At 41.1% G+C, this 23,259-nt stretch overlaps 1 protein-coding gene across 4 annotated transcripts in view; it reads right to left on the bottom strand.

Annotated features, from left to right (window-relative positions):
* Positions 1-21,771, bottom strand: part of AMMECR1 (AMMECR nuclear protein 1) — a 114,148-nt gene extending 92,377 nt beyond the window's left edge. For all 4 annotated transcript variants that reach the window (XM_078064575.1, XM_078064576.1, XM_078064577.1 and 1 more), the window contains exon 1: positions 21,238-21,771. In XM_078064575.1, the coding sequence (XP_077920701.1) occupies positions 21,238-21,710 (473 nt within the window). In that variant the 5' untranslated portion in view covers positions 21,711-21,771. The remainder of the gene's footprint in view (positions 1-21,237) is intronic.
* Between the last annotated feature and the right edge of the window lie 1,488 nt (positions 21,772-23,259).

Genomic DNA, 23,259 nt, shown 5'->3' with positions numbered 1-23,259 from the left:
GCCACATTACTTCTTCCTCAAACAAACAGAACTGAAAGCAAGTCAAAATTAGAGCTAATTGTCCCCATAGAAACCAATCACCAATATTATAACGTAAGTTATAATGGCATTTATCATCTTGAACTGTTAGTCCATTTTACACTTCATTAGTGAGTTAGGTTATGTAATTTCCAAAAGTTTATGTTATACTAAAACTCTCTAATTCTTCTTTATTATTTTTAAAGTGAGCATTAATATAAAATTAAATATTACAACACTTCACAAATTGTCCTTAATAATGTCCTGATAAGGGCAAGAAACACATCTTAATCTATCTTTGAATCTCCCACAATGCCTTGGTTGGTAAATTCTTCAGAAATATTGATTCGCGTTAACTTTTTCAAGGATGCACTTAATCTGCACATTGACAGATGACTCATTTCTAAAATTCAGAAATTTCTATAAAAATAATTCAACATTTTTTTATTGATGTGCCATACTTATTTCAGAAAAGAACAAGTTTTTTCTACAGTCTCTTAAGACCTCCATCTGAGGGGTGCTTGGGTGACTCAATCGGTTAAGCATCTGCCTTCAACTCAGGTCATGATCCCAGAGTCCTGGGATCAAGGCCCAGGTTGGGGTCCCTGCTCCGTGGGGAATCTGCTTCTCCCTCTTCCTCTGCCCCTCCCCCTGCTCGTGCTCTCCCTCTATCTCTCTCAAATAAAAATAAATAAAAAATCTTAAAAAAAGACCTCCATTTGAGCTAAAAACAACTTTCCAGGCACCATCTTTGTGACAGATACTGCACATCAGACTGAAGGTCTCTTTGAATTAGTTCTGGAAGAGAGGCAAGCAAGCTCAAGGAGAGATTTTTAATTTGTCTTCAGTTCCTTGAGGGGTGTCATAAAATTCTTAACATATTAATTTTATTATCAAAAGATAAATATGTGCCATTAACCACTTTTAGGAAAGGGGAGGGCTATGTTATAAAGCCAGTGCTTGAGTATTACAACTCTTACAATGTTAGAAATCCTACCAAGAAGAAACAGGCAAGGCTTAAATTCTCTATGCTACAGTTTTCCCATCTTAAGAACTGGGTAAGGGCAAACTCTTAGTTCAGGAGATTGTTCTAAGAATTGATAATTATGAAGTGCTTTTAGTGTTTTATTAAGTTTATCTGGAAAGAGGCCAAAATATTCTATGTAGGCAATATAGTTCAACCTGTTTACAACATATGAGAAACAACTTTCAAATAAAACTTAACTTTGAAAATAATTAATCTATAATCTCACTCCCAGAATCTAACCTGCATGCCATCACAATGAGAGTTCTAAAGCTAACTACCAATTCTTTATTCTAGTTTGAGTCATTTTCTTAATGGCCACCTTGGGAGTTATAATTAACATCTAACTTTCAAAAATCTAGTTCAGATTAATAGCAACCAATGTCAATAGTTTACAAAATCTCTCTTCCACTATAGCTCTGTTCCCAACCCTGCTCCTTTAAACTACTGTCATTCAAATGACCTCTTTGTACATGATAAACCCATCAACAGTTTTATAATTATTGCTTCACTCAACTGTCTTGTAAATGGGATAGGAGAACAAACATTACAAACAAGGATACCTTACACTGTCTTTTGTATTTATCTGTGTAGTCACCTTTACCAGTGCTCTTTATTTCTTTGTGTACATTCAAGTTACTATGTAGTGTCCTTTCATTTCAGCCTGAAGGACTCCCTTTAGTATTTCTTATAGAGCAGATCTGCAGCAACAAATTCTCTCAGTTTTTGTTTATCTGGAAATGTCCTAATTTTTCCTTCATTTATGAGAACGGTCTTGCTAGATATAGGATTCTTGACAATCCATTTATTTCAGCCCTTTGAATATTTCATCCCACCACCCTTCTAGCCTCCATGGTTTCTGATGAGAAATCAGCTGTTAATCTTATTCAGAATCCCTTGTCTGTGATGAGTCCCTTCACTCTTGAAGCATTCAAGATTCTCTTTGTTTTCATCTTTCAACAACTTGACTATCATGTGTCTAGGTGTGAATCCTTCTGAGTTTATCCTACTTTCAGGTGAGCTCCTTGGATGTTGCAGATCAATGTTGTTTTGTTTTTAACAAATTTGGGATGTGTTCAGCCATTACTCCTACTATTCTGCTTCCCCACATTCTCCTCCTGGGACTCCTATTATATGTATATTGGTATACTTGATGGTGTCCCATAGGTCTCTTAGGGTCTGCTCATTTTTCTTCATTCTTTATGTTCCTCAGATAGTATCATCTCAATCTCTCTTCAAGTTTGCTGATTCTTAATTCTGCCACTCACATCTGCTGCTGAACCACTTTAGAAATTTTTCATTTCTACTGAAATTTTCAACTCCAGATTTTCCATTTGGTTCTTTTTAAAATAATTTCTATCTCTACTGATATTATTTGATGAGACAGTCATATACTTTCTTTTAATTCTTTAGACATGATTTCCTTTTAATATAATAGCTCATTTAAAGTTTTGACTAGTAAGCACAACATCTGGGTTTCCTCAGGGACAGTTTCTATTGACTGCTTATCTCTCTGTATATGTGTCATACTTTCCCGTGTCTTTGATTGTATTTTATTTCTTGTTGAAAAGTAAACATTTTAAATAATGTAACATAGCAAGTTTGGAAATCAGATCCCTTCCCAAGGTTTGTTCTTCTTGCTGGTTATTTAGTGACTTTCTTGGACTGATTCTGTAAAGTCTGTATTTGGTGTCATGTATGGCCACGTGAAGTCTCTGCTCAGTTAGCTTAGAGGTCAACTAATGACTGGAAAGGGATTTTCTAAAATGTCTTGAACTGGTAGATCTTTCACCCTATGTCAAGAGACCCTGTGTGTGCGTGTTGGGGTATGCCTTCAATGCTCCAGCAGTTTACAGCTCTACCTTGGCCTTCATTTCCTTCTTCCATAGGTTCTCAAGGTCAGCCAGAAGTGAGCAAATAGGGGCTCCTCAAGTCTTTCTTGGGCCTACACACAGCCCTACACATATGTGTGGCCTTCTAGATACCCAGGAATATCTTAGCGCTTGCTAAAGCCCCCATCCCATCCCCAGATTCTCCTTTTAAGTTTTCTGGCCAGCCTCTGCTTTGCCCTCCTCTGGTATCAATAGCTCAGGCAGTTGTAATGTTAAACAATTGCCCTTGATTGTTTTCAACAAGTACCCCTAGGATAATGCTTTTACACTGAGCAAGGATGAATCAGGTCAAATAGAGACAAGTTTGTGAATGGAGCCTTCCCAGGGAGCTGCCAGGCAGGTCAAATAGTGATGATTCTTGGCGATAGGGGTATTTGGGGAGCTTTACCCCTCCAGTGGCTACTGGTTTCCTTGTGGAACTGGATAAAGGGAGAAAGGATTAGGGCAAGTTAAAACACAACAAAGCTCACTGTTCTTATGGAAAATCATCTGGTTTTGTTGTTGTTGTTGTTGTTTGAAAATCATCTGTCTTTAATGAGTAAATGCTCAGGTTGTTGGAAGTCTTTGGTTAATTTCCAGAATTCTGAAAAAGTTGGTTTTGAACATTTTTGCCAGTGTCCATGTTGCTTTTATACAGGACTAGATCTTCTAAGGTCCTTACTCTAATATTCTGGAAATCCCTTCTTTTCTTGAGTTTGAAAATCATTCTAAAAATTGTGTTTTCTAAAAAGACTGTAAACTTTAGCTCTTAAAAGTACCCAGAAAAATACGTGGGATCCTTGGGGATGTCTACACATAGATTGCTAGGTTAAAGTATTCCTGAACATCTACAAAATTAGAAGAGAAAAAATATGATCGGCCTAGATTTACACTCCATTTTACCTTTGGTAACTACAAGGAAATAAATGTGTTTTTTGATAACAGATGCAATAGAAGCATTTATTGTTATCAATATTTGGCTTCATTTCAAGTATTTTTTATTTTTTTTATTATTTTTTTAAAGATTTTATTTATTTATTTGACAGCAAGGGAGGGAACACAAGCAGGGAGAGTGGGAGAGGGAGAAGCAGGCTCCCCACCGAGCAGGGAGCCCGATGCAGGGCTCAATCCCAGAACCCCGGGATCATTACTTGCGCCAAAGGCAGACATTTAACCACTGAGCCACCCAGGCGCCCCTCAAGTATTTTTTAAATGTTACTTCTTTTTTTTTTTTTTTTAAAGATTTTATTTATTTGAGAGAGAGAGAATGAGAGAGAGTGAGCACATGAGAGGGGGGAGGGTCAGAGGGAGAAGCAGACTCCCTGCCGAGCAGGGAGCCTGATGCGGGACTCGATCCCGGGACTCCAGGATCATGACCTGAGCCGAAGGCAGTCGCTTAACCAACTGAGCCACCCAGGCGCCCCTAAATGTTACTTCTTTTTAAAGATTCACATTATGTTAGTTTTAAATAAAAGAACATGAGAGACTATGACTTATCCAAGTCATGGTGGGACTGAAAGCACAGCATCTAGTTCAATGCCTAGAGTCCTAACAGATGAAAGGTTACTAAGAAAAGGTCTCAGTGTATTTCTTAGAAATGGGGTAGATGGTGAGTATAAGCTCTAAATCTTTTTTTTTTTTTTTTTTAAAGATTTTATTTATTTGACAGAGAGAGACACAGCGAGAGAGGGAACACAAGCAGGAGGAGTGGGAGAGGGAGAAGCAGGCTTCCCACTGAGCAGGGAGCCCGATGTGGGACTCGATCCCAGGACCCTGGGATCATGACCTGAGCCGAAGGCAGACGCTTAACCGACTGAGCCACCCAGGTGCCCAAGCTCTAAATCTTGAATTATATAAAGAATCATAAACATTTTAAAAACTCATTTTAATAAGACATTTACTATTTTACCCATACAACTGATGATTCATTATAATGTTGCCAAACCGGATTGTAAGTTATGAAAAAGTTTGACCACAATGATAGCATTATCCTAATACTAAATTGGGAGATGTCAAACATATTATAAGTGGTTCTTCATTTGGATAGTTCCAGGGGTCCTGAATGAATTTAGCTGCAGGTATGATATGAAAACAACCTTCTCATGTGTGTGTGTGTGTGTGTGTGTGTGTGCGCGCGCGCGCGCGTGTGTGTGTTTGAGAAGGGGAAGGTGAAGTGGGGAGAAGAATGAGTACAAACACATAATACTTTCAAAATAACTGACCTGCCCCTCTTAGAGTAGCACCTGGAATTGTACACAAAACTTTGAGTGTAGGGATCATGATGCAGGGCACAGAGTCATGTTGCAAGAAGAAAAATGTTGAGAATCACTCACTAAATGTTTAAAACACTATAAGAGGGATTACAAAGCAGGGCGCCTGGGTGGCTCAGTCGGCTGAGCAACCAACTCTTGATTTCAGCTCAGGTCATGATCTCAGGGTCCTGGGATCAAGCCCCGTGTGGGGCTCCACACTCAACGTGCAGTCTGCTTGTCCCTTTCCCTCCCCCTGCTTATTCTCTCTCTCAAATAAATAAAATCTTTTTTAAAAAAAAGTGATTACAAAGCCATTAAAATCTTGTCTGAGAAAACCAATTTAAATTGAACAGATCCTTAATATAGAGGAAATCACTCATTCAAATCAACAGTAGTCTCAGTGATACTTATGAAGCCATCATTCAGAGTTTCACTGTCCTATTCCATACATACTTTTTAAAACCAGCATGAGCATACAAAAAAGGTATATAACATGGTAGGTTTTCACTACTATATGTCTTTAGAATTCATGGACTTAAAATCTGCAATTTCAGGAATTTATGAGCAACCATTAAAGTCCTTGATTAAATAATTTTTCATTTTGCTGAGACAGTAATTTGAAGAATCTGAACCTTGTATACTTTAAGGCTAAAATGTATGAATCAGTTGCTAAATTAGTAAGTCTAACCTGCTTTCCAACTATGCTTGGATGTTTTCTTTGCATTGTAAACTATGCAATAACTCAGGAAGTGAACAAAAAATTGTTTTTTTAAATGGCCCCCCCCCAAATAAAGCACATTTCTACAGCTGGTGATTAATATAAGGAAATGGTTTAAGAGTCATAAAGCTGTGTTGGTTCTTAGCCAGAAGATATTAATTTTGGATAAGTTAAAGACTAATGTGTTGAATTCAGCTTTGACTCAGAACTATGACATAAACAAGTCTGCCATAAAACATTTTATGAGGAAAATTACATGCTAAAATATTATTTGTGCTTTCGGGATAACTTAAAATCCCTTGGGTCAGGCTTCTTCAAATCTGTTTTCCTTCATCTAAATTATATTAATGCGAGAACAGACACATCAAGAATTTCCATAAAAACAAATAAAGGTATTCCTTTTTTTTTCACCAAATGTAGGATATTCACTGTGTTTTGCTGACCCTCTAAAATCCATTCTTAGGCAGTAGACTGTAGACAGAATTCCTGACTGTAGAAATATTAGGAAAGAAGCACTTATCTAAACATATGGGAACCTATAGTTTAAAATAAAACAGCAGGGGCACCTGGGTGGCTCAGTCAGTTAAGTGTCTGCCTTCGACTCAGGTCATGATCCCAGGATCCTGGGATCGAGCCCCACATTGGGCTTCCTGCTCAGCAGGGAGCCTGCTTCTCCCTCTCCCACTCCCCCAGCTTGTGCACTCTCTCTCTGTCAAATGAAGAAATAAAATCTTAAAAAAATAAACAAACAAAATAGCAGAAAATAAATAGTACCAAACAGCCTTCCAAGTATTCCAAGATTCTATATGAATGGAATCATAGAGGAAAAGATAAGCAGGTGATTAAAGCCTATGCCATACCTCGTTGAGAATCATAAACACACGTCCCTCCTGTGTATAGCTACATATAGCCAGGTGAGTCTCCAAATAGCAAACAATATCAAGTAAATCCATAAAGATCTTACAGTGTCAGTTATACATACAGACACAAAGATATCTACTTCCAGGTAAGGCACAGGAAGGAACACAATGGAACATCTCTCATTCTCTGCTTCAAAACCTCCCTAGAAAAACTTCCAGAAATCTTTGAGATCTAACACTGCCCTGAATTCAAAATCAGTCCAGTTAAACACACTCCTTTAGATATTCAAATCCGCTGTTTGAAAAAATTTCGAAGTCATAAATTTACAACCTCTGTCCTCATCGCTCCACACCCTCCAACCCAAATTGGAAGACTAGCAGAACCAGTAAACTTTCTAGATAATGCAAAGTGGTAAACGCTGCTAAAATTTAAGTGGTAGAAACTATCTAATGCAGTTGCTACAAAGTCTGCAGATATTTAAGACTGCTGCTCTCAAAAATGACAAAGCTCCAAAGACAAATTATGTTGAGGAAGGGGAAGAGAAGGATCTTCCTAGATTTATACTTCAATTTTGGAGTGGGAGAGATAAAGAGTCAAAAACACTAAATAAAGATAACAACAATTCTGAGAACAAGACAGCACCGGTGGCCGTGCTGGGCTGGTGCAAGTTCATTAAGTCAGTAAAGGGTTAATAAATGGTTATTATGGGATGGTGAATAATTATACTCTTCATGGAAATGAGAGAAAGCTTCAAGACTAAAATGCTCCTCTTCTGTAAAAACTGACCTGAATTTCTCTAGGCTGAACTGAAATAAACACGGCAAAGGTTCTGAGAGCAGCCAATGGAGACAGGAACCAGGACCCTTTGGACCCACACCCATTTTTTCACTTTAAAATAGGACTTGCTTGTTCTCTTGCCATAGCCAAAACGGAAAACCACTGACTTATTTTTTTCCTTGATTGTGCTCTACACTATGGAGGCCACTGCCCATGTAACAAGCCTATTGTTTGAAGCCTGTGAGAAGTGAAATTGGCATCTCAATAGTTCAACCCTGTATAAACAAACGCACTTCTCCTTCCCTTGATGAGAGTATTCACCTTTGCTAATAAAGATTTTAAGCATACTGAAAGTGATCATGGACCTTTGTGTGGTCTGTCCTAAGAACCACTGGATTCCATTTGGCCTCCTACCCTATTATGTGGCAGGGGTCCGTGATAACAGACACAGGCCAAACTCCGTCTCTTCTTCAAAAGCTCGGACTCAAACATATGTCACTACCACTATTTTAACATCTGGTATTTCTTTACCTCACTGTAGTAACAGGTAATTCAAACTACAGATTATTCATGATTCAAGTCTATGACATGAGGGAGAGCTCATTTACTTATAAAAAACCTAAACTGACTACACAGAGAACACTGCTAATGAGCACTGTGCCAGGCTGTTTTTTTACTTCCTGAGTACATTGGCACAACATTCATGGTTATGTGGCTAGACCCTGTCAGAGATCAATCTAACAGGAAATAATTTTCTTCTATTCTGAAACATATTCTGGGGGATAAAAGAAGAGAGTTGCTGAAATGAAATGAAATGAAATGAAATTTTACAGTGATCCCTAAAAAAGAAGTTTTGGGTTCTGAACATATGTCTTCATATAATTAAAGACAAATCATCAACAAAAAGACTAAGAATTTGCTCCTTCTTTTTCAAAGGGTAACTGTTGGTCAACACATAAAATAAAAAAAAAAATACGCTGTTTTATTGTAATCCTGGAAACCATTTTAAAATTTTGTTTCTAAATAATACTATGAAACCTTTACAGATTTTGCTTACATAGTCCGTGTCTTAGAGGTGTAGCATTCTTGAGTAGGGCATGTTAAGAACCCTGAGGAACATACCCCCTAGACTAATCGATGTTGAAGCTAATTTAATAAATAACATCATTCAATCATTAGTACACAATTCTCCTATAATTATTATAATTGCCAGTACCTACCTCATGTGAATTACTTTTATAACATCCAAGTAAAATTCCTTCATTAATTTAAGGAGGAAAAAAGTGGTTTAAAGCCATTTAACTCTGTAATAATTAGGGTAGTTTACTTTTAAATTACATTATCTTTGTTGGTACTCAACTCTCTCAACTTCATGTCTGAGACACTGAAGTTTAGAAGAAAAAAAAGAACACAGAACATAGAAGGCACTCAGGCAGAGGGTGATGTAACCAGTGTTAATCTAACTGACTTATGCTGAATGTCTATTGATAAACGAAAGCACTCTGTCTACACAGCAGACTCCTGCTTGTGTTATTTCCCAGTCTCTTGTCCAGGCTTCATGACATTCATGCCATTAAAGGAGCTGCTGAGGCATAATTAGCTGGACAAAAGGAAAATTTTACCAAGAAAGAGGCAATTCACAGGCCATTAATAGCTTAAAATTGTCAACTGGCAGGCCTTCATTTCCCAATCCTTGAATTATAGCAACAGTCTCCTGACGGGGTCCCCTTTCTTGCTACGATCTCCCCGACTTTAATATACCTTTGATTAGTACCCACTGACTACTATATAATGCTCATTCTGACCGCTGTGCCTTTAAATTGTTTCCCTGTCTAGAATGCTTTATCCCTCTGTGAAAGGTCTACCCAGCCTGAATCCTACTTTGTGCATGGAGCCCTCCTGTATAATCCCAGCCCACATTAGTCTTTGTCCAAACTCTAACAGGCCTCATTGTCTCCATCATTTATTCAGCCATTAAATCATGTGACCTCATCATCTGTTTCATGAATCTTGTCTTCTCAGTATGACTGCAAGCTTTTTAAGGGCAGGAAGCATGGCTTACGCCTATTTTATAGAACCTCTCCCCCACAACCGCTATATTGCTTGCTGCACTAAAATGTTAGAATTTACAATATTAAGAGGAGTACTAGCTGAGAATGGTAGGTTTTGATGTAAGATACACTATCTTAAGATAATGCTAGCAAATATATCTTGAAGCTTAAACAAACACTCACTCTAAAATGTCTACAAGCAAAGGGATAATCATAGTGGGAATTCTTCTTTCTTCTCTAAAACTGTAAAGCCATCTCTAAATGGAAGAAGTTAGAAACTGCTCCGAAATCCAAAGTAATACGTCACAACTCAGTGATAATATTAAAAAATGTCTGTACCTCTCCTAATGATAACGAATCTCACACAGGTTGTATAGACAGTGAGGCAGATAAACAACTTTCAAGTCTTGACCATATCTATTATTTCACAGATTCCACTACCACACTTAGTATATGTGCTCCCAAAGTGAGTACTCCACTAACCACCTTTAGGTATAAGCTTTTCATTAAAGCAAATAAGAAGCAATTTCAAGAAGTGCTCAACTACAGTGGTTTACATATACACACACGGACTTAAAAGGCCTTACTTATAATAGCCCATTAGGCAAGGTGTCTTCCAATTTTCCGTCTCTCTAAAAAACACATTTCCTCAGAAACATCAGGTTCAACTGTCAAAACGAATGTTCTCTCTCTGCCTTTGCCCTTCCACCATTAAGAGTGGGTAAGCAAGGGCAAAGTTCCTACCTGTCAAAGACGTCTCCTTATATTATTATTAGCAAATTCATTAGAAAGCCCTAAAAGACAGAGAATAGGAATAACAACTTATAAGGAAAGCTAGAAAATCCAGTTCTTTTCAAATACAGGTAGGTGGTATTATTAAGTATACTAATAAAGTAAATGATAAATGCCACGTCAAATACTAACTGACACGCTACTAGTTTGAAACATTTTTTACTGGTTATTTCTTACTCAGATGCCTTTAATCTAGTTTACTCATAGTTTTCAATAAGTTTGGAAAAATAAATACTTGAAAGCCTAAATTAAACTTTCCCATAAATAAGCTCTGTGCTTATACATGTTTGTAAGACTAATTTTTAAAAGATTCCCAAAATTCTTATGAAACATTAGTTGCTCTGGTAGAGCCACTATCGTGCACCTTCAAAAACTAAGCTAAACATGGTGCTTATAGTTATCAGTATTGTACTGTACACTTAAAAAATTTGGAAAGAGGGGCACTTGGGTGGCTCAGTCAGTTAACTGCCTGCCTCCTGATTTCAGCTCAGGTCATGATCTCGGGGTTGTGAGATCAAGCTCCATGCTGGGCTCCGTGCTGAGCGTGGAGCCGGCTTCAGATTCTCTCTCTCCCTCTCCCTCTGCCCCTCCACCCCTGCTCTCTCTAAAAAAAAAAAAAAATATGGAAAGAGGGTAGGTCTCATGTTATGCGTTTTTTACCACTAAATAAATACATCAATCAATTAATTTTCTAAAAGCATCATACATCTGTATGATTAAAGAGAAACTGATTAACCAAAAATGACTGACACTCCAGTAATCTGAGAATGTAACTTGCAAATAAGATTGACCATAGCAGGCCCTGTTGAGACACACTGGAGAAAAGCTACAGAAGACACGATATGATCAATAGAATGCCCTCCTATTGACTGCATCCTGCAGTCAGAAATTACAGCGGGGTCTATCCTTTAATATTATCCGTTCCATAATCTCTCTTATGGAGAATGACTGTCAGCAAGCTCTATAAACAAAACTTCATCCATCTATTACCACCTCAATACAGACCTGAAAGTAAGACACATCTGAGTATCTGAGGATTTACAATTATGTTCACTGACAAGTCAAGAAACAAAGAAAGGATCATGATCAGAGAGTGGTTACATTTATCTGTTTGGGGTATACTTAAGCTACTTGTCCCATGGCCCCCAAACTTGCCCAGAGGCCTCATTCTCATTTCAACATGGTCTCTTGGAAGTACTCAGGGATGCATATGCAAGTCTTCTTGTATAGCTAAACTTTATGCTGTGCATCTGTTTCTGGTAGGAATATATATATATTTTTTTTTTTTTAACAAGAGCGCCATAGCCGCTTGTTGTAAAGGAGGGACACCCAGGATTGTATAGCGTGAAATATGCCTGTTGGAGCAGCTCTACTCCAGACCGGGCACTCAAGTCTCCTTTTTCCGCCCTGAATTCAGGCTTTAGCTCACTTGACTACGGTTGTGTTTTTCTCCCTCCCTGGCTCCCACACGCCCTCTAGTCCTGCCTCTGGCTCTATGCGACTCTCCTTCTCCACAGAGCTAATGCTTTCACAGTGTGAAAGAGTGGCTTTCTGCAAAACAAGTTGCCAAACAGGGCAATGATTAGAGGAGTCTGTGGAGTAAAACACACCACAAACCACACATCACCTCATTAGTGTCAGAGAAATAGAAACATATCATTCCCATTTGTTCTTGTGAGGGTTTTCTGAATTGACAAGAGGGTGGGGTAGATGGGCCCATGAACTGAACAAACAATTTTAACCACTGACTACCGGGCACCTCGTCCTGACATCAAAGAGCTATTCCACGAAATCAGTGGCCAGGCTGGCGGCAAGTTGTTGGTTTGTAGCGCCAAAGAAGTGTGCAAAGTTGTTTGTTTATTTGTCTTAATCATGGGAAACTTCATAAAATGCACTGAGGGCAATACTCTAACATGGAAAAAGGCCAGAAGACTTCATGAGGTTCTCCTTTACTGACTAAATCACCAACACCATCTTCCACTTACCAAATAACAATTTGCAAAGGATGTAAAAAATGCACCCATCATCTACACACTTACCTCACTGTTGTTCAAAATCAGGATACAAAAGGTATTTCCCTTGCTACAGTGAGGTATGTCCTGAGGCCCAAGTCTCCCCAGCTATATAACTTACTTGTACCCCAAACCACCTAGGCCTGTACAGTCGCTAGGCTACACACGCAGTAACAATGTCACAGAGAAGCAGCACACCGGTGTGACTAGCACACAAGCACCTCTTTGAGGCCGTCACAGTGCTGTGGGACCTGGAGGCTGACAGCACAAAAACCAATTTTTCCATAGATTCCGTTCTAGGAGAATGACTCAAAGACCCACTAATGCCCGAAGCAAAGCAGAATTTGGTGTTAAGACCTTGCAGCAATCCAAAATCTCACCATAAGATATGTTACTAGAATTGCATGTCATATGCTTACAGAAAATATATGGAATGGCAAGGCAAGCTACACAGGCTGTTAAGTCAATCTCACTACTTTCCATTACTAGAGAGCTGGTCAGCATCTTCTGGCAGGATATTGCATAATACAGTCAACTGTGCTCTCCCAGCATTGCATGTGGCTTTGGGTCACAGTGTGGATTATCTGTAAAATGAAACAGGGGAAAGGCAAGAATCATCAAGACCATCACAGACCTTATTTAAAAAAACAAACAAAAACTAATATTAGTAGGCCTGGACTCAAGTAGAACTTTTCACATTTGCCCATCCACTGTAGATCACAATGATCACAAAGCAACATGGCTGATCTTGTCCACTGATAGCATCTATCCTTCCTTGTCAGCAAAGCTGCAAAATGGATCCAGCTTGATTCCTTTACTTTCTAAGCCTGAGGATACAGGACCTAGAATCGAGTACCAGGCAGTACTTCCAGTCCTTCAGAAATTTCCTTTAATCCACATCTGAAACTAAAAATTCTTGAGATGGTTCCCCATGAGGCTGTATTTTGCTGAACGCTGTGCTAAGATACACACTAAGGAAATCTAAGAGTCACTGGCCGCTGTACAAATTGATGATATATAACATGTATAATATGTAAAGCTACATTAGGGAAACCCAACATACTGTCAGGTATTTTTACTAGCAATACAAAGCTAAAAACTACCACTGATCTCTACCCATCTGAGCATTCAAAGTCACAACTGGGGCAGGGGAGGCTGGAGAGATCCAGGAGACTGACCAAATCGTCACAATAGTTCTGTCGCTGCTCTGTGGTTCTGTTAATTGAAAAAGAAATGACGCTGGATAACTGCCGACACTTGAAAAACACATAATAAAAAATCTGATTTCGCCTGACCAACTAGTTTTTTCTTCCCATTCCTTCACCTCCCTGCTTTTTAGTGGCACCACAATCCTCCTGGTTCCTCGGGCTTGTAAACTCTGAATTAGGTTCAAAGCCTCTCCCCGCTTCACTTCCCCCAGCAACGGGAATTTGGTCGAATTTTTTTTTCTACAATGCCTCTTTACTTACATGCAGTCCCCTAATTTCAGGTCCTCGCCCAAAAGCTATCTGAGCTATCTTTATACTTGATGGGAATTCTATAAACCAACGTGTCTTCTCCTTTCTCTCAAATTAGATAGATACATTTGGGCATAGATGAAGAGGGGGAAGGGGAGGTTCTTACACTTGTGATCAAATTTCATAGCCATTCCAACTGAGCTGTTGAACAAACTTTTCCTGAGCACAAGAATAGCTAGGCACAGAGCCAAGAAAAGAAGAGGCAAGGATGGCAGCCAAGAAACAGGTGAGCTGCAAGCTTTCTACTCCTACACAAAAGCTGGCCCTGGAGTGCGAGTCCCTGCATCTGCTGATAACTTCTTCCATTTCTTGATTTTGCAACATTCCTATATTCATGAACTCTGCCCCTGGAGTGGCTCCCCTACTTTTCCAATGTCCGTTTTCCTAGCACCCTCGGAACCTCAAGCCTAGCTGGTCTCCTCTACCGTGAGACTCTTCTCCTTCCAAGTCATCTTAGGTCCTGGAGGACTCTTCTGCCAGTACTGTTCTCCTCATGTGAGAGACCATAATCAGATCCAGTATCTCTTATCCAGCCTTCCCAGAGGGTTCCCAAGACAAAAGGCTACTTGTAATTTCCTTGAAGTTTTCTGATCTTTGAGACCAGAGCAAGGGGGTGGTATGGAGAATGCTGGGCGTGCAAGTTGCTGGCTGAAGACAGCTGCTGAGAATCCCCAAGTGCTGTGATAAGGGGTGTGGTGGTGAGCAATGAGTTCAAGAACTGCCAGGAAGACTTCAAGATCTACTGGTCATACCAGACTCTTCACCAGTAATTTCTGCCCCTTTGCCATTTCAGAACTTGGCTCAAAAGTCATCCTCTTCCCAAAAGCCTTTTTCCTGACCACTCCTTTTTTCCACGGCATCACCATGCTGACGTACGATGTTTCCCATTTTTTAACTTCATCTACAATCACGTATATAGTGCACTGTCAGCATTTCAAGCAACTCTGATGTTTGTTTCATACCTTGAACAAGACTGGAAGCTCTGTGAGGATAGAGCGACTTCTCTGGTTTCCAACCATGGAACTCAGCATAATGTATATGCTAAAAGAAATAACAGGTTTTTTTCCCCAGTGACATATAATTTCCACCCAGCTCCTCAAAACTAACATTTTTAAGGTTGAGCAAGTTTGAAAGTATGATACATTAAGAACTGCAGAAAATACACCCACACTGGATAGAAAAGATGCCACTTATCATTGGACCAAACATAAACTATGCTCCACCCAACCAACTGCACTATTACACTACACTTCTTCCTTCGGGCTCTTTTATTTCTACTACATAAGCTTGTGGCTCGTTTCTGCTCTTAGTAGCTCAAACTCTAAATAAGTTTACTGTTGGGGAATCTACTCTTCCCACCTACACAACCACTGGCTTCCCACACTGTCTCCAGTGTCCTGTAAGCAACTGCCCAATTACTGATCGTGGAAAGACAGCTTACACATTGAAGGTCCATTCTTGGCAGCCCCTGGCTTTTACTGCTGGTCCTCACTTAGCTTAATTGATTCAGAACAGTATCAAAAAGAGACATTATTACACAAGTTCAGGGGGAAAAAAAAAAAAAGACTATTGAAGAAAATTTAAATGTAAAAGCCATGGTCATTGTGCTGCTTTAAGACAGGCAAGCATGTGTGACATTGAGAGAACAGAATAACGCCTATTGAAATAGGGAACTTTGACTAATCTCATTGCACAAGTTTTAGCGTTTCACACATATACATTCTCAAAAAGTAAGACGGTCTATAAATGGGAAGCACAAAATCATAATCCTGTGCGATAATACATTATAGTGTCTTAACACAAATACAATTTCAAAAAGTGAACGGTTTTCTAAAGACAACAATGTGAATGCTAGTATTTCTCTAAGAAACACATACCGAGGGGGAAAAAAAACTACTCATGCATATGGGCTAACAGAGCATTTTTCACTTTCTCAGTAGTGGTCTTTCTTCCCATTGGACTGAGAGATCCCAGCAAAGACTCCTTCTTCGTTGCCACCCACTAGCTGCGACCTGAATGCAGCACAAACACAATTCATAAGCAAGCAAAATTATGAGCTAGATTATCACTCCCTTTGGCCATATGGGGGAGAAGGTAAAATAAGCATTGAGTTTTTCTTTTTAACTAAATATACCTTGTCCTACATACACCTTTATGCATGGATATAAAAATAATTTTGTAATTTATATTTCTACATCCTCCCATTTCAGTCACTGGCTGTTTTTACAGCATAAATGACAACTGGGGGCGTGCCTTCTTTCTTTTCTCTCAGTAAGAGAGGACACCAGACTGCCTTCCAATGGAAATCAACATTGTTGAAAAACAACCCATATAATACCTTCAAAGATGCTCAACAATTTTCCAGACAATACATGTCGTTGTTTTGTTTTTTTGTGTGTGTGAAGAAAAACTATACATTATGGCCATTATGCTAGCATGGATGAGGAAATCTGTAGTGGCCTAGTAGCATCATCTGTGATAGACAGATAAACCTTCCAGCTATTCTGCTCAGTCTTCATTAAAAAAAAAAAAAAGACATAATAGAAATATGTGTTTAAAATGCTGTATTAATATCACTTTGACCTGAGCTGCATTATCAAATCACCTTTTTAACGAACATGTCATAGGAGTGTTACTATTCTGGTGAAACAAAGTGCTTGCTTCACCTTTCTAAAACAACCCAATTCTTCCCAAGCACACTGGGAAACAGTAATTTGACTACTGTGACAAGACAAGAAAGAGTTAACCGTTCAAACACCTGATCAGAATCTCTCAAGAACTGCATATCCAGGAGTGGATTTTTTTAAATTATATTTTATTTACTGCGATGGAAAACTGTATTATTGATGTTAACAGTAAAGTATCTTTTATGTGCCATGGTCTATACAAAATGTAGTAGTGCATTAACTTCAAAGGTGGTAAGAAGATTAAAACAAATAGTTCATGGGACGTGACATGCAACACAGCATTAAAAATATAAGACTGAACAATCCCAGTGCCTTGGCAGGATCCTTTTATATTTCTTTGTTAATGAGGGAAATTCTTAAAATCCAATCCAGCAAGCGTAAGTGTAAGGAAAAGCTTTTAAAATCTTATCACAACGTGTTATTTAGTGAGCTAATCATCAAAGCATTTTTTACGGCAACAGAAGGGGGCTTTACTCATCAAAATCAATACAACTCACTTTAAGAGATCATATTTATGCTGTTTTTAACTCCTAAAAGGTGCCCTTCGTGTTTAACATTTCTGGAAAAAAAAAAAAAAAAGACCTAAAATCATACCACCGGTTTCCAACAGCCACCCCTCCCCCCACCTCAGACTGAAACCATCCCAAGAACCTGGGACTCTTACTAGGATCTTGGCAGCATTCAATCTCCCAGTTTGCTAAGTTAGAGAGAACATGACAAAGGCTGGTGACATGGAAACAGGAAGTTCTCTACTGGAAACTGGCAGGGAAAATTGCCATTCCCTTACAGTTGCTGCACTACGTTACTGAGGTCCTCACTTCTCTAACCCAGGGGGTCTCAACGTGTGGTCCTGGGAACTGTGGCAGCATCACCAGGGAGCTTGTTAGAAATGCAAATTCACGGCCCCACCCCAGACCGACTGAATCCAAAACTCTGGGAATGGGGCCCAGCAATTTGTGTTTTAACAAGCACTACAGGAGATTATGATGTACTCTAAAGTTGGAGAACCACTCCTCTTCAAACTTTAATGTGCGGAAGAATCACCTGGGGAGCTTGTTAAAATTCAGCCGGTCTGAGGGGTGACCTGAGAGCCTCCATTCCAGAGCAGCTCCCAGGTCAGGTCTTGTGCAGACCACACTGCAAGGGTTTTCCGAAACCCGTGGTTTACCGAAATGACCCAGGGTGTTTATGAAATACAGGTTCCCAGGCACCACCCCAGACCAAATTAATCTGAATCTCAGGCGAGAGGGCTAGTCGAATACGGTACGACCAGTGGTTCTCTGCCTCAGCTGCACGTTCAAAATCACCTGAGGAGCTTTTAATAATCCTGATGTCCGGGCCCCATCCAAGACCAATTAAATCGGAATCTCTGGGCTTGTGACCCAGGTCTCCACATTTTTAATAATTCCCCAGTGGTTCGAATGTGCGGCCCGAGTGGAGAACGGCTGCTGTGGAGTCTAACTGGCTCCCACACCTGGCACAGTGGATCCCTTTATTGTAGCAAATGGTTTCCTATAATGTGGCTATCTGGGTTCCCACATATGAATCCAAGAGCTCTGGTTTTGAAGAGTAAAATGCACCTCAAGTCATTTTTAAAATCACATCTCAAACCTGATTTCTGTGGGCAAATGTGCCTGGAGAACCGAGACCGAGGATTTAGCAATGCAGTCCTCACTTTTAACACGAATGTCATGTGTCCTCCATTAAACAAGTTTTCACTGTCCTCCCAAGCTGTAGCTACTGCTACCTCTGTGCAATGAGGAAGATGCTCCAACAAACAGAAGCCAACAGTGAAGAAGAATTTGTAACCCTACAGCCTGTCCACATATTGGCATCCCCTCCTTGAACCTGAAACGGACAGAGGAAATTTCTAATAACCCTTCAGAATGGAAGGGTAACTGCTCAATCGACAACTTCTGAACCTATACAAGGCAGATTTCACTAGTTACAGACATGTTGACAGAGAAGGTTCTGGGAAGGGATGAAAGCGGTGTGTTTTGACACAGGAGAATCTGATTTGTTGAAAGCATGTCTTCTGGGGTGTGTGTGGGGGGGGAAGCAGAGACAAGACCTGAAACACTGCTGCTCATGACATGATACTAGTAACTCAGGGTCTGGGAAAAAAAGAAATATGTCTATTTACAGCTTATGCCCCCCAGCACAAAGCCGCTAATAAGTACGTGATGCTATTAAATATGTGATATGTAAAACAGAAAATGTGTGGTGGTTACTAAGACACTGTCAAGTTATTTGACTCCCATAATCAAACACTGCTTTTAAGACATTTTCTTGAATTTTCCACAGCACACCTCAAAAATGACTTTAAGATAAATGAAGATAAGATGCAGTCCTCTTCCCACTTAAGCAAACTTTCGTTCTCCCCTTGGTCACGTTCAGTGTCTCTTCTAAGTTAGTTGTTTTGTTGAACACACGACACATTCAAGGCCTGCTAAATGATAATGGTTATTATTCTTCCACCATCGTTTCGACATATCCCCAGCGGTCAAAAGTGTGCCTTATTTGGTCTGTTTAGTTCCATGAAAAAGAAATCCAGTGGATGGGGTATTCGAAGACAAGCAATACCTAAACACATGTGCAAAGTAGCCACTGTTGAGATGACATTTTCAAAAAGCATTTTTTGTATGAACTGGTCAAGCTCACTTTCCTTTTAAACTTCTTGTTACAGTCATTCAGTTAACCCAAACTCACTTTAAAATGTGTGAAAATAGCACCTCCTGAAAAGTGTGTTCTCATATGCTTTGGAGCAATGGAGCGTGAATAGTAAAACAGCCTTTGCCAAACTCATGTAACTGAACAGGAGTGAATTTTTGCAGTCCCATGACTTTGCAGAGCCAACCTATGTATCATCCCACGACTGGCTTTAATACATCATAGACATCCAAGAGAAGACAAAAAAAGTCACAAATAAGTGACTCAAGCTAATAAATATTTCATAGATTTTTTTTTTTTTTACATGGCAGTCTCTTTTAAATGAATCTGACTTCTTAACCAAAAAACACATTGGCTAAGTAAAGGTGTGGGTTTAGGATTTAAGCTCCTAGAATTAAAACTATGAAATTTATAAAGGTATTTAATTTATTGGGCAAAGTGTCATTCTGGATGCTCTTTCATGCATTTTTTATGAATAAATGCCCAAAGATGAACCAAGTCTGAATGAAAATACACAGACCACAAAAGAGCGGCAAAAATACAAAATTAAATACATTTAAAGCATTAAAGCCAAAGAAAACAAACAATACAAATTTACAATTTCCAGGACACTTTATTGCAATTTCCACTTTACATATTAATATTTTTAGTCTAGGCAGAAGTGTTTATACTTATCCAGTAGTAGTCTAATCCCCTAATCTCACAAAATGAAAAGCAGTTTAAAAAGAACATCAATTCAGGTATTTATGATATGGGGACAAGGGGCACTTGTCTTAGCAAGGAAAAGGGCTGATGGTTTTCAGTATAAGTTTCACTGAAATTTTTCTCTATCATTTTTGTTGTTGTTGATGCAAAGTACTCATAATAAAAACAATCGCCCTCTGTGTCATTCTGCCCTTCCTTGGGCTTTACATTCTGTCTAGCATTTAACTCAAGTCCGTTTACACTCCGTTTACACATTAGGAAAAAAAAACCATATGCCCCATCTCCCACACATCCAAATGGACGGGGATTAGAATTAACCTGCTTTTAGCTGTAACAGTGCTATTTTAAACAATTTCAACCACACACTTGAAGGGTAAAATAACTGAAAGTACAAGCCAAAAGAAAACATAAAAATTCCTACACATTTACTGTTGGATTGTTTAACTATTTCTCAAATCGTCGAGCCTAACACAGATTTCTTAAAAAGTGAAATTGACACAAAAGCGAATGCACGCTTCGTGTACAAACTGACAGTGGTTCTATGGGGACAGCTCTTTTTGAATGAGCTATTACCCAGACGGTGGAATTAAAAAAAAAAAAAAAGGTCTCACTCTTCAAATGTGAGAGAGCTGGCGGTGCGCTTCACTAGAAACACATTTTAATGGGTATGTTCGGATAAAAATAGGTAGTAAGGGAAAATGTGTTTTTAAAAAAAACCACCTCCCTCCCCAGGACACAAGGAAACCCGAAGGAAAAGACGGGTAACCTCATAAGCTCCGGAGCTAAGTTCCGTCACTAGCAGAACAGAAGTTGGATAGTTGCTATTTTTCACCCTGCCGTGGGATAGTAACTCTCCCTGTGCAAGGTACGCGGGGCGGGAATACTGGCGGGGCTTTCACGTGTGGTAAATGGAAACCAAAGTGAGGAGAGGTCAACACCTTGAGTAATCCAGATCCCCAAAACCAGGGCGGTGGGGACGCGGGGTGGCGAAGGAGAGAAGGGAAGGGTCAAAACTCCTCGAAGTTATGGCAAAGAGAAAGCGAGCACCTTTGGGAAACTGTGAGCCACCTCTTGCAGCAGCACCCTGTTCCAAGTGTGGGGTGCCTGCCTCGAAGGGCAGAAAGCGCGGGGTGTCCTTACTTAGGTCGAGTGGCTCCGGGGACCCGGGCAGAGAGAGGGGCAGGGGCAGCCGCCGGCGGGGAGGCGGACTCATACTTTGCTTCAACTCTGAGCCCCATCCCGAGCGCAAGAGAGAGAGAGCGGCGGAGGGCACGGTACTCACTAGGGCTCGTTGGTGAACCGGGGGGTCCGGGGCTGCTGGTATCCGTACAGGTGACAGTAGAGCACATCGAAGCAAAAGCAGCACATCTCCGCTGACACCACCATCTTCCGGGAGCCGGGCGATGAGGACGAGGCGGCGGACGACAAGGAGGGCGAGGAAGAGGTGGCGGCGGCCGGGGTAGAAAGTAGGGTCCCCACTCCGCAGCTCGGAGGTGGCGACAGGGAAATCCCCCCGCCGCCGCCGCCGCAGCCCTGGGGGGGAGAGAGGGTACAGCCGCTGCCGCTACCTCCTCCGGCTAGACCTCCCAGCCCGTTGAGCCGCGTGCCGGCGCCTCCTAGTCCCAGCTCCCCAGCTCGGCACTGGCTCTCTCCGCTGCAGTGGGAGGAGGAGGAGGCGCCACCACCGCCACCCGAGCCAGAGGGGGGCGAACTGGACAGTTTCTGCTTCTTCACCCCGCAGCAACCCGCCGCCATCTTGGAACAGTCTCCCCCACGCAGCGCTTCCGACCCATAAGTGAGGCGAGCTGGCGGCGGGGGCGAGCACGCTGCGGCCCCGGCCGCCGGGGGCGCGCCAGGGGCTCGCAGGGCGCGCGCGCGCGCCGCTTCCCGGCCGGCCGCCCGGCCACGCGGCTGCCCCGCGCGCGCCCTCGGCCTGGCGCGCGCCCCGCGCTTTCGCCGCTCGGCCCCTCGCGCCTGTCCCGCGGGACTCGCGCCTCCTCCGAGTCGCAGCCTCGAGCCCTGTGGCCCTCAGAGGATGGATGAAAGACGGGAAGCCAACTAGAAAGGAAGGAGAAGGAAACGAGAACGCGAAAGTGGAGAGTAGGAGCAAAGGAAGGAGGTGGGCACGCCCAGGGAGGAAGAAGGGAAAGGAAAACTAGTTGGGGGGGGGGAGAGAAAGAAGAAAGTCCGAAGTTAAGTATCCGAGTCCCAAAGCACAGCTCGATGACCGGCACTGCACATAGTGTTAGTGACACTTGAGCCGAGTTACGTGAAACCTGAGCCACCGGCCTCAAATACGCTGGTTTCCTAACTGCCGGAGCTGAGCAAGCAGGTGCTTGGAGCTCCATACCTGAGACCGCCCCTATAAAGTATGTACAAAGCAGTCGGGGAAATGGCCACACTGCGGTTGCTCTAGTACCCACCTAAGCACGCACCCGGGGTTTTCCAAGATCATGGTAAAGAGGAATACTCTTTCCTTATTGACAAATGTTCAAGCTTGGTTGAATCTGTATACCCCTCCCTTGTTCCCCCAACTTTCCCTCTCTCCCAGCCCCGTGCAAACGTTTTCAAAAGCAAAAAAAGAAATTCCTAACCAACACCTCCCCAGTTCAAAGATGTTGTTTGTGCTCTGGAACTTGCTGCGGTAGGTTATTGTTCTGTTTGTTTGGGGTGTTTTTTTGTTTTTTTTGTTTTTGGCTTGGGAGCAAAGCAATTAGAAAAATATCTGTAGTCAGCACAGATCTTACAGGTAAATAGGGCAGGTAGTGCACTTAGTCACAAGTTGAAAGGTTTTGTTCTGGTATATAATTAGATAGTTCTTAGTATTCATTTAAAAAATTTCTCAATCAAAGGATGCTTGAATGAATGAGGAGGCGTGTGATTGAGTCAGCCCCATTCTGGGCACCTAAGACAAATCAAGTGCTAACATTCATAGAAATTAGCCTGATAGAAACAGAAAGTGTGAGTTATTTGCGTTGTGTCTACACCATACCATAACATCTAGACAAAGGCAGGTGTCTGTAGATTTGGAGACATCAGAGGATTGATTGATTTTGTCACCTTTTTTTTTTTTTTTTTTTTTTTTAAAGATTTTATTTATTTATTTGACAGAGAGAGACACAGCGAGAGAGGGAACACAAGCAGGGGGAGTGGGAGAGGGAGAAGCAGGCTTCCCGCGGAGCAGGGAGCCCGATGCGGGACTCGATCCCAGGACCCTGGGATCATGACCTGAGCCGAAGGCAGACGCTTAACGACTGAGCCACCCAGGCGCCCCTGATTTTGTCACCTTTGAGCTAAATGTGTG

The sequence above is a fragment of the Halichoerus grypus genome, chromosome X, assembly GCF_964656455.1.
Source record: "Halichoerus grypus chromosome X, mHalGry1.hap1.1, whole genome shotgun sequence".
NCBI classification, from domain to species: domain Eukaryota; kingdom Metazoa; phylum Chordata; class Mammalia; order Carnivora; family Phocidae; genus Halichoerus; species Halichoerus grypus.
This window is presented reverse-complemented; position numbering and strand designations above follow the sequence as displayed.